This window comes from Cryptomeria japonica, chromosome 1, assembly GCF_030272615.1.
Source record: "Cryptomeria japonica chromosome 1, Sugi_1.0, whole genome shotgun sequence".
Lineage (NCBI taxonomy): Eukaryota > Viridiplantae > Streptophyta > Pinopsida > Cupressales > Cupressaceae > Cryptomeria > Cryptomeria japonica.
The window spans coordinates 268,198,818-268,211,390 of NC_081405.1; the positions used below are offsets into that span (position 1 = coordinate 268,198,818).

General features: G+C 34.8%; 1 protein-coding gene across 1 annotated transcript; it reads left to right on the top strand.

Moving 5' to 3' along the window:
* Nucleotides 1-5,336: 5,336 nt before the first annotated feature.
* On the top strand, nt 5,337-11,571 carry LOC131075737 (type IV inositol polyphosphate 5-phosphatase 7). Its single transcript, XM_058012615.2, has 12 exons — nt 5,337-5,657; nt 5,765-5,849; nt 6,052-6,120; nt 6,229-6,313; nt 6,473-6,577; nt 7,598-8,258; nt 8,543-8,736; nt 8,906-9,014; nt 9,158-9,306; nt 10,173-10,400; nt 10,571-10,743; nt 11,099-11,571. Exons 1-10 carry the CDS (start codon nt 5,628-5,630, stop codon nt 10,381-10,383), a joined length of 1,698 nt encoding a protein of 565 aa, XP_057868598.2. The 5' UTR covers nt 5,337-5,627; the 3' UTR covers nt 10,384-10,400; nt 10,571-10,743; nt 11,099-11,571.
* Nucleotides 11,572-12,573: the final 1,002 nt, after the last annotated feature.

A 12,573-nucleotide genomic window follows, 5' to 3' on the forward strand; every position in this document is an offset into this window, starting at 1 on the left:
GGTGATGTTGATTCTATTATCTTTGGGGTTTTATGGAGGAGATCATACTTGACACAGTTATCTTTTAGAGGTGTATGCAGGACATGCTATAGGTTTTGATTTACAACTTCTCTCATTAGTCTTGGTTATCTTCTTGGGCATTTAGTTACACATTACATTGGATTTGAGGTTTGTTTGGATCTATGGTGATCACTAGTTTATGGTCATGTATTGTCATGTGGGAGATGACATGGAGGTTCCTTTATCTCTTTCCTTTGTTGGTTGTGGATAACATGGGAGAGCATTGGCTATTTGTAATGAGAGTTGTACTTGCATGTTATTGGTTTACAAGTTATGCATATTGTTGTAGATGTTCCTTGATACTACATGGTTATTATTACACTTTCTATATGATGCTATTAGTGGATATTTGGATGTCTTAATCATTTTTGGATTTGACATTACCTATGTGGTGGAAGTTTCTAGGTGTATATGTGATAGGTATGGAACTTGGAGATTATAGTTGCATGTTATGGGTTGTATATATTGATGACTTGATATTCACTTGATATGTTTTGTATATGTATGAGGTATGGATAGCTGGATGTCTTAGCAATTGTTGTGGGTGTTACTTCAGCTATGGATATCAATTCTTGATAGGTACTTGTGCATTTGGTACCTTTGAATTGAGTGTTTGTGTTTGGTATATCAGCTGAGGTGGGACTTATGCTTCATTGTGATAAATTGTGTGACTTCTCTTTGGATGGATTCTTATCTTTGTGCAATGGTAGTAGCATGATGGAGGTTGAGCATTCATGTTTGATATGGTGGTCATTTTATTTCTTGTTGTAGGCATATTGATGGAGAACTTGGATTCCTTGATGGTATATGTGGCTAGAGGATTATTCCCTTGTTCATATTTGAGGTTACTTGTTGCCCCTTATGCAATGCATAAAATAAGTGGGAGAATATTGGGAATTAGGTGTTGTTCACCTTGCATAATTTTTATAATGTTGTTTATTATTATGTGTGTGGTGCACCTAGGGGAATGTAGATGGACATTCATCACTAGGAGCTAACATTCTTGGGGCCACTTTATGTGTTGTATGTCACAGGTAATTATTTTTATTTAATGTTGGGGAAAGTAAATTAATAAAGTGAAAACTTAGTACCTAATATTAAATGCAGGGTCAATGGTTTGTTTACATGGTTTTATGTAATACCACTTGGTGGTTTTGTGGGAGCTTGTTTCTATAAAAGAAACCACAAGGGTAGTTGTTTAAGGTTGGCTAGTTGGGGTTTAAAGTCTTCTTTTGAAGAGTGCATACATGAAGAATGGCATGGGATGTGTGGTTACAATCTTGGACACATGGACAATGAATTTAGGAGGCTTGATGTTTCAGCTAGGTATTTATGGAGGCTTTGGAGATGTATTGTAATGTTTATTGTTGAATAATACATGAGTCATGGATTCTTTTGGAGGCTGGATTTTTCCTTCTTGAGAGTTTTCCTAGGGTATATCTTGTGTCACCTTTTGATGGTTATGTTATTTATTCTCTTGCATGTATGGATTATGAATACTTATTTGCATAGATTTCTCTTTTGGGTTATGTGGAAATTGTCATTATGAGGCTACAAGTTTCCTTTCAATATGAGTGGCTTAGGATTGTAACCTGTTAATGTCACCTTATCCTAATATTCCCCAACTTGACATTATACATTGCAATTACATCCAAGATATACATAAAATAAAATCCAGTATAGTGATCAAGGCCCATGGCCTTCCCACACCAAGATAACTTTTATGTAGTCACTGGCTTTTTAGGAGAATTTACAACATTATCCAAAGTGTCAAATTATTCTATCAAGACCTTACCATTCTCAACCATCTTTTGTACAAAGTGATATTGAACATCAAAATGCTTAGTATGAGCATGTTACGTTGGTTTCTTGGCTAGGCATATAGCACTTTGACTGTCACATCCAATCCATATATTCTTGCAATCAAAACCAATGCCACTACCAAGTCTATGTGACCATACCACCTCCTTAGAGGGATGAGTAGCAACCATATACTCCACTTCAAAGGTGAACAAAGCAACTATGGATTGACTCTTACTCATCCAACTCATTTCTCCTCCAAACAAAGTAAATACATAGCCAGTAGTGGACCTTTGACTGGCCAAGTCTCTACGTAATTTGCATCAACAAATGCTTGTATATCCAATGAATTAACCACATCATCAATACCATGATAAAAATAGTAATCTAAAGAACCTTAGAAATACCTATGCTTAACAAAAGTCCAATTCTCTTTACCAAGATTAGACATAAACCTGCTCAGAACTCCCATTGTTTGGGCTATATTTAATCTAGTGTAAATCATTGCATACATCAAACTCCCAATGGTACTAGCATAAGGAACCTACAGAAATGGAATACTAACTGGCTTATAGTCATGCATATTGAACCTCTACAAAATAGTATCAACTTACTTACTTTGGATTAACCAAATCTTTATGTGAACTTGATATCTATTGATATACATCCCAAGAATATATTTTGTCCTTCCTAAATCCTTCATATGAAACATGCTGGAAAGATGAGCCTTGAGTTCTCTAATCATCACCTTGTTGTTATCAATAAACAAAATTTCATCAACATACAAGACAATGATTAGTATTCGATCCTCAATAACCTTAATATAAACACAATGATCCTCCTCTCTCCTCGTATAACCCAAATTCAATACAAAAGAATCAAAATTTTGGTACCACATTCTCAGTGACTATTTGAAACCATACACAGATCTCTTTAACATGCAAACCAATTGTTCTTTTCGTTTCATAACAAAACTATCAAGTTGCCACATATAAATCTTTTCCTAAAGATCCATATGCAAAAAACCAGTTTTAACATCCATTTGCTCTATCTCAAAATCACAAACAATAGCAATATACAATAGGAATCTAATAGAAGTCAATTTCACAATAGAAGAGAAAATTTCACCAAAATCAACTCCCACTCTTTAAGAGTAGCCTTGGCCACCAATCTATCTTTGTATTGCTCTAACTGATCATCTACTCCAAAATTCTTTCTAAATACCCACTTGCATCCAATGGGCTTCTTTCCTTTGGGAAAATTTACAAGATCCCAAGTGTTTTGCAACTATACAAGGTCATCACCTCCACCTGCATGACTTGCATCCAAGACTCACTTTCCTCTGAAGGGAGAGCCTCCCTGAAGGATCTAGATTCATTGTTAGTAAGTTCAATAAAAAAATATATACAATAAAAATTCGGTGGGCTATACCTATCAACTTGATTCCATTGCCTTGTAGTCCTCCTCAAGGTAAGAATAACGGGATTATCATGTTCATCTTCCTCTTTTTGCTCATCCTACATAAGCATCTAAACTCTTTGAAACCTCTTCTTCTTCTCCATCCTTAGATCCATCTAACTATTCTTCCACACATGCATCTTCCTACTTCTCAATCTTTATTTTGAAGTGCGCTATATTTGTCTTCACCTTGGTTGTTCTTCACTTGAGTAAGCTTTAAACTCCCTGAAAATAACATCTCTAGAAAACATCATTTTACAGGTTAGAGGATTCTAAAGCTTATAACTATTTACATTCTCACCATAACCAACGAAGATGGATTTGTAAGATTTTGGATCTAGTTTAGATTGTTTCTCTCGAGGCACATGAACAAAAGACTCACAATTAAAGACTCTTAAGTGTGCAACTGAAGTCTTCCTACTTGTCCACACTTCATAGGATTTTTGTCAATAAGAGTTGAACAAGGAGATCTATTAATCAAATAACAAGTAGTATCAACAACTTTTGCCCAAAAGCATCTATCAATCTTAGCACCACTTAAGATGCTTCTATCTATTTCCATTATGGTTAAATTGTTTCAATTTGATACCCCATTTTGTTGGGGAGTATAAAGCATATTCTTCTGTTGAACAATACTCGCAACAAAACTCATCAAATTCCTTGGAACAATATTCACCCCCATTGTTAGTCCTCAAAACTGTTTTCTTATAATCTCAATTTGTTTATCCATTATGGCCTTAAATTCCTTAAAATTAGTAAAAACTTCATATTTAAAATGCATAAAATAAATCCAAGAGTACCTCGAGAAATCATCAATGAAAGAAACATGATACTGAGATTTACCCAGAGAAACAACATCCACTAGACCATGCACATCCGAATGAATAATTTCTAATGATCTCTTTGCCTTATAGATACTTTTAGGAAATGATGATATATTTTGCTTACCAAACACACAATGCTCACAAAAATTATTTTTGACAATAGACTAATCAAAAAAACTATCAACCAACTTTTTATTTAGAATAGTCATATGACCTTTTTCATCAATGTTACTCAATATCTGGTACCACATCATATATGCACTTTTAGTGTTAGTTACATTGGCAGAGTTACAAAAAGTAGAGGCATTCATCAAACTCCCTCTTACCAACCAACAACCAGACTTGTCAAATGTCACATACATTCCATAATCATTCAACTTGGATATAGAAAGAAGATTTATTGCAAGCCTTAATAATTGTGGGTACTGGTAGTGATAGTACTTTTAAAGCCCAATATTTTGATTAGTATAATACCATTAGTTGTGAGAGAGGATTTAATAGTTGAATACCCAATATTTATAATTCAATAAAATGTGTCCTTTTTATTTAGATTTAAAACATAATAAATCATACAATATCCCATTAGCATGCCAATAAAAGATGATGCAATATATAACTATTGATTCCTAGAGTTCAATTATTGGTTGTACCTATTTTTGGATCTATTATGACGTCTCAACAAAAAGCATGGCGATGACTTAAGTTTGATGGAAATGTAATGACGGTGAAAGAAAAATTTAAATTGTCCACATCCCTAGCTACTCAATGATAGACCGATATCACATGTGCATTGCCATATGAATCCACAACACAAAAATGCACCACAATTGAACCCTCTCCCTAATAATTTGGTTGTATAAAGCAAATACAATTCACATGGCAGCATTAAAAGGAATTCTAAATAGTGGGTAAGCTGTCAATTCACAATTGAAGGAGTACTATTATAAAAATAAAATAAAAGCATGAATGATATGGTAAACATTACTGTTAGAAATGGTGGCTGATTTACGGTTAATAATAAATAGGCAATGCAATTCACATGGCACCAATAAACAGTGTATTAGAAATGGTGACTAAATTACAATTGTTTGTAAATAGACAATAAAATTCACATGGCACCTTTCGAAAATGTAATTATAAAAACAACACGAGTGGTATTGCAAAACTATATGTGAAATACAAGGCTAAACACTTTTGTATGGTCAAACAAAAACCTGATAAAGTGTTGTCATGGTTGCCACCTTGGAGGGAACTCCATGGTGGGGTCTGACATCTACTTGAAGGCTACTACTGCATATTAAATTCTTATACTTGATATCTTAGAACTAGTCTCCTTCCAATCTCAGTAGAAGGGAAAAAACCATTCTGATTTTTGACACATTGCTTTTTGAACAGTAAAATTTGACGATGAATTGGTATATAACTGTCTCAGGGTGCTGAACTCTTCAAACACACGGGATTTCCTCCATTCAATTCGAAGTAACAATGAAGGCTTACAACAGCAGAAAGAAAAAGGTTTTAACTGATTTTACTGCAACACCATGAGTCATGATTTTCTCTTCAACAACATTCCTGTTTTAACAGAAATATCTCTAACTGAACTGTGTTTCCTGTTTATACAGAATTCATGGCCAAAGTTGGTGGCTAAAAAATGGTTGAACATTAAGACCAAAGCAGATGAGTTCCATGCAGATGAGATTTTTGAAGGTAAATCCATTTGTACTTTATGAAGTTCTAGTTCCTTTGACTGACCTTATCTTGAATTTTTTTCCCCTTTCTTCTTCTTTTCTGTTATTGAAAACATGCTTCATTTTGCACTCCTGGTGGATTCTTTAATGGAGGATGCTCAATCCTTTTCTACCCACATCATATAGTGGGCATCTCATTTATAACCCAGATAAATGTGCAGATCGTTTGATTGAAAGACGGAGGAGCCTGTCAGATAAGGACTCCTTGCTTTCAAGAAGAGGCTTAGCAGGTTTTAACAAACAGACTCTCCCAAAGAAATGATAAATTGCATGCATATTTGAGAAGCAGATTCATTTCATTAGCACCACATACTCATCTGTTTTTCCAAACGTAACAGGCAATATGTCGAACAAAACTGAATCTCTGAGGCAAGCAAGTGTTGAACCAGACATAGCCCAAGTCACAGATGTTCAAAATCTAAGGTATGGTAGCCCGAATTGGTTCTGGAATCTGTACGCTTTGTAGCTACTGTCAGAATAAAGCAGGAACAGAAAAGTAGCTTTTGAAATCTGGGTTGTTTCAAATAGTTTCTCTTGCTACATGGCAATTTGGAAATTAACTTGAAGCTTTTTGTTTTTCAGGGTATTTGTAGGAACATGGAATGTAGGGGGTAAAGCTCCTTACAATGGCCTCAAGTTGGATGACTGGTTACATGCATCGCCTCCTGCAGATATATATGTTCTGGGGTAAATGAAATTTCCTCAGTCCATGCATTCAGCAATATGAAAACAACTTCAGAGATAGTTATCAGGTCTTTTTATGGTGCTTCACATTATCAAGGAATAGGATGTACAGATACCTCAAGTTCAAAAACTAAAGATGAAGCTGCCAAAAAAGATTCTGTCTGAACAGAAATAGACCAAATATTGAGCCGAATTGATCAGAAACTGAAAAACCGAATATCTAAGATAAACAAATAACGTAACAGATTCAAAGAGATCATGGATTCCTCAGCACTAACCAAAAACCAGATATAATGACTACCTAAAACTACGAAAGAATATTTGACACAAAGTTGAACCATAACCTGATGACCTAATAGCCACCTGCAATTCTCGGGACAATCTCCAACACTAAATGAGATCTTTGGAATTGCTCTCGAGATTTTCTACAAAGAAAAACAGGATACCCTCCAATTTTTTTGTTCATGAGATTTTTTACAAAGAAAAATAGGATACTTCCAATTTTTCTGATGATGGATCATTAGTGTGATTCAAAATGTTGAACAAATAAATATATATCATTTAATCTAAAAATTTCTATTTTATGATTTATAGACATCAATATTGGAATTGTTCATAGGATTTTCTACGATAAAAAACGGAATACCCACATCTAAGGAAGAAAAGCAGAATAAATGACCTTCCCCACAACTGAGTTGAAACATATAATTCAAAGTTCTTCTTTGTAAGGAAAATGAATGTTAAAATAGATTGCATGGTTTTGAGAAGAAAACGTGAGATGATAATAATATTTTCTAAGGTGTCAATAACTGCAAGCATGTTGTGAGTTCACATCTGAATTTCTATGTACACTACAGCATCCAATTCAACAACAGAAAGTAAATGCAGAAGTCTAGTTCAGTTTTTTGGTTTTTAGGGAAAAGAAAACCTTTGTCTTGATTTGAGAAAGAATATATTAACAATTTTGATTAAGATCTCCACTGCGCCTACTCTGATGTGATTTTACATCTGAATTTTTTACAGGTTCCAGGAAATTGTGCCTTTAAATGCAGGGAATGTCCTAGGCGCAGAGGACAATGGTCCTGCAGAGAAATGGCTCTCCCTTGTTCGGCAAACACTTTACAACAACAGAAACCACTGTCCCAGTCCATCACCTTCCAGCCGGCATGGGTCAAGAGAGGCATCAGAAGCAGTTAACAGCTTTGATTCTAATTTTGAAGGTTCTAAACTTCATATCAACGCTGTTCCTTCACAGAGAGAATCGTTTGAGGCCTCGAACTTACTTTCCAAAAGGATTGGTGAAGCAAAAACTTCTCCATTAAAACTGAAGCGAAAGATCACCCTAGCTGAACATCTCTCCTTGGGAAGACTAATTGACAGGGCAGATTCCAGTAGTTCTTCTCGATCAATTTCATCAGAGGATGAAAGTGGTTTGAGTGGGTCAGATTCACCCCGCAGTGTTTTCCATTCTCCAATGTCTTGCAGTCCCCTGTCAAATAGATGCAATTCAGGTGAAATGAATTACAGATTGAGTTCAAGTCAGCCAAGTTATTTTTTGGCAGCTAGCAAGCAGATGGTTGGCATATTCCTCTGTGTGTGGGTGCGTAGTGATCTGAGACAGCATGTCCGAGATTTAAAAGTCTCCTGTGTTGGCCGTGGGCTAATGGGCTATCTTGGAAACAAGGTAACAAAACAAAAATCCTGTTGTTGCTGCTTCAGCTGTTGTATGTATATAATTTGTTTGCTTTACTTCTTTTGATCATGCCTCATATTGTTGAGATCCATTATTTAATAAACAGATGTGCAATTTCCAACCAGAAACCCAACGGCGTGTCTGTCATTTACTTGAATGACATGCCAAAATCCCTTAAGGCAAAGCATTACAAAATGGATCACTAAGCTTATTTTGAACATATTCTTGTAGTCAATAATACTGGATGACTAGTAACTATCCTTAAATGATTACAGGGTTCTATTTCAATCAGCATGTTATTTGATCAGGCAAGCTTTTGCTTTGTCTGCACTCATTTGACATCAGGACAGAAGGGAGGTGATGAGATGAGGAGGAATTCCGATGTCATAGAGATCATAAAAAGGACACGATTTCCACAAGCCCGTGATTCTTTGGTAAAGAAATCACCTGAAAGCATTTTGGAGCACGAGTATGTTTCAATTATTTATCCTAATACTCAATGCATTGATAGGCATATGTAGAAATTTGATTTTGTGTGTTAACCTGTTATAATATATCAGTATGCACAGGCCATAAAGATAATTTGCTTTGTATGACATGCTGATTAACTAATCTGACTGTATGGTTCTGTTGGGCAGTCGAGTAATATGGCTTGGGGATTTGAATTATCGCCTTTCACTTCGCTATGCTGAAACTAAAAGACTAATGGAAATGAGTGATTGGGAGTCTCTGTTGGAGAAAGATCAAGTATGTACAGAATCTTCGGGTTATTAAGCATATTGAAACAGCTGATTTCTAATAGAGTTTGACTGAAATAAAAAATTGATTGTTCTTTATAACTTAGTAATGATATTTGTTAACTGAATCAAATTTGGGATGCTCCATGCCAGCTTTGCAGAGAGAAGAAAGCAGGGCGTATATTCACAGGATGGAATGAAGGGAAAATATATTTCCCTCCAACTTACAAGTATTGCAGAAACTCAGACCGCTATACAGGAGATACTCTCAGATCAAGATCAAAGAAACGCACACCAGCTTGGTAAGTGCAAAATAATTTTCTTCGTGGCTTTTGTCTATAACACAATTGGGAGGAGAAGTGGGTAAACTGGACAAAAACACTGAGCTTGATAATCTTAGGTGTTAAGATGGAATTTAGACTCATGAATCTTAAATAATTGGACTGTAATTTCTACAATTTTAATTATAGTCCCCCCTTTGAAGGAGAGTTGGAATTCTCCACAGTCACCTTGCTTGTTTTCTAATTTGCCGGTTTTCATTTAAAGAGAATATTTACACAACTGATGTTTGAGTACTCTCAAATTTTAGAGTTTTTAACTCTTCCAGCAGACTGAAAATCTGAAGGAACTCTTTCTCTTGATATAATCACCTAACTGCTAAAGTTATAGAAGCTTTTTGTTCTGCAAACTATTAAATCCCATAAATATTTTCCTTGTCATCCCCTGCTTCTGTGTTACATATGAGATGTTAACATATAGCTCAAGCAACCCTCTTGAAGAATACAACCAATTGAATCCAAAATGCCACAAAGAAAGTTCTTTTCAAGGAACATTCAGATGTTAGTTTATATGAAATTCAAGGAGAATTATGTGTGAGGAAAATTACTTCCCTAGGCTGTTTAAATGCTGCTTTGGAAGTTCTATAAATTGATAGCTGATTGCTTTGTGCTCAAAGGTTTGTAATCAAATGTGGTAAAGTTATCAAATGTCAAATTTTGAGAGGCCTTCCAAATGCTGAAACATATTGATTTCTTAACAGTAATCTTGTTTTCTTGGGTGATAATTGTCTTTTTGTTTGGTTATTACATTAATTATAAAAATTTATTGTTGTTCATATCAGTTGAAGTGTGTATTTAGACTGCACTTTCAATCATTGCTTTCTGTGTAGGTGTGATCGTATACTATGGTATGGTAAAGGCCTAAATCAACTCTCTTATGTTCGAGGGGAATCAAAGTTCTCTGATCATCGACCTGTTTATTCAGTTTTTATAGCAGAGGTGGAAACACTCAATAGAAGCAAATTGAAACAAGCTTTGATGAGCACAGGCACAAGAATCCAAGTGGAAAAGCTTCTAACTCGAACTAATAGTTGTCATTAAGTTTTCAAATCTTTGATGTGAGTATTTGTTCCTAGCATCATTCTGATACATAGAATCGGTTGAACATGTTCCCTACTTTAGCACCAACTAGGCAATAATGATGATAAGAGAACTTCAAGACAACTATGCTATTTAGTTTTTAACAATTGTGTTTTGATCCTTTGCTTTCTATCTATCTATTCAACAGACATCAGATTCAGGTGATTTTCAATGGACAATAAGAGGATAGTTCCATTTGGTTTCAATAATGACTACTTCATACAGAGGATGTGGGATGTAAATTTTGTAAAGAAAGTCAGATACAATGTTCTTCATTGTTCCAAAATAAAGCGAATGTGCAGAACTAAACATCTATGCAGGGTATGCATTCTGACATCTCATTTTGGATTGGTAAACTTTTCCCCAAAGGTCTTAATGCTTTTAAGAATGGAACTCATTTTTGGCCAGGTTTTTGGGAATGTTACTTATGGATGAGTTTGAGCCTCCAATAGTATTGTTGAAAAACAACTATTATTGGTGCTCTAAAAACAGTTGCATAATTTACAGTCATGAAAATCAATCTCCTTTTCTACTTCTTGTAAAATTTGTCAACTCAAATCCCTCTTTACTTAGCATTAAGATAAAGACTAGTGTATTATATCTCCATACAAGATACAGTATCCCATATCTTTTGTTGGACACCTATCCTTGTTTTGCTTACTTGGTGTTTTTGCAGGCTAACACATGGAGGTGATAAGGATTTTGATATGAATGTCTTGGGCTTGATAGACAGTAAAAGAGCATCTATGGGCAATGATCAACTCATGACCCAGGTTTAAGATGAGGTGCAGAGTTCAAGGATGCATGCTTAGATGTTTCAGATGCCAAGTGCCACAATCTTAGAACCATGCTTAGATGATGTTTCAGATTTAATTTGAGCTAGACAGCCAGCAGGGCAATGCAGCAACTGTCAATCTCAATCGCATACTTTTGTGTGTGGTTCTATGAAGTCAATACTCAGTTACCCTTGAGGAGATTAAGGGCTGAAGATGACCAATCTGGTCTTTTAGTCTACAATTTTTCCAACTTGTCCTAAAAAGAAAGGAAAAAGCATTTTAATTCATTCATTTTTTCTCTCTCAAAAGTTGTAAATCTTCTTCTGTAACATTGGACTTCCAGTGTCCATTATAATATAAAGATTTGATCGGAATTTGGATGCATAAACAAAGAGTTATTGATCCAAGGCTTCCATGGGCACCAACAGGTAGATTTTTTCATTTTGGTAGATTTGATTTTTGTATTGTAAATCAATTCATTATTACATAAGCAATTTTCAAATAAAGACATTAAATTTTCACAATTCATGAGATTTGAAGGAGCTGTTTTTGGATCAGATTGTGTGGTATTGTTTGCATCAATGTTTTGAATCACACTATGTGATCCATCATCAGGATGATAAAGTGGTATTTTTACTCTATAATAGCACTCAATCATCCTGATGATGGATCAGAGAGCGTGATCCGTAATGTTGATGCAAAAAATACCACACAATCTGATCCAGAAACAGCTCCTCCAAATATTTCAAATAATTTTGCAGTATATAAAATTCAGAATAATATTGAAATTAATTGCTTATGTAAATCCCCAATGAAAATATGTCGAACTCTCTTGCTTTAACAAATTGTTTTTAAAAACAAAAATTAAAACAGAATTTGAAGGACCCTAAAATCCTTTACAAACTGCAAAACATCACCAGACCCTACAGTTTTTTTCAAGAAACAAACAATTTGTTAATTTTAAATACTGGGTAACATTTTATACCAATGGAACTCGGTCAAAATGTCTTCCATTGTTTGCTTGGCTCTTATTTTCAAGAGCTGAAGGACAAGCTCACTAATAAAAAATGCAGAAGCATTTAATTAGGGTTTATTCCACCTCAGAATCTTCATTTGCCATGGTTTAGGCATGCCCAAAAGGTAATGATTAAACATCACACGGGCTGTATGATGTGAAGGGAACAAATTCCTAAGCATGGACTGCTAATATATGTATTTCACAAATTTCCACCATATTGTGCTCCAAGAATTAAGGCTTTTGTCTAATGATTTTTTTTGTAATCAAAGTTTTCTAGCTATTTAAATCTTCAACTTCTCTATGCATTTGTCATCATCTTTATTGTTTAGATTAAAATGAATAATCATGTTTGATTTT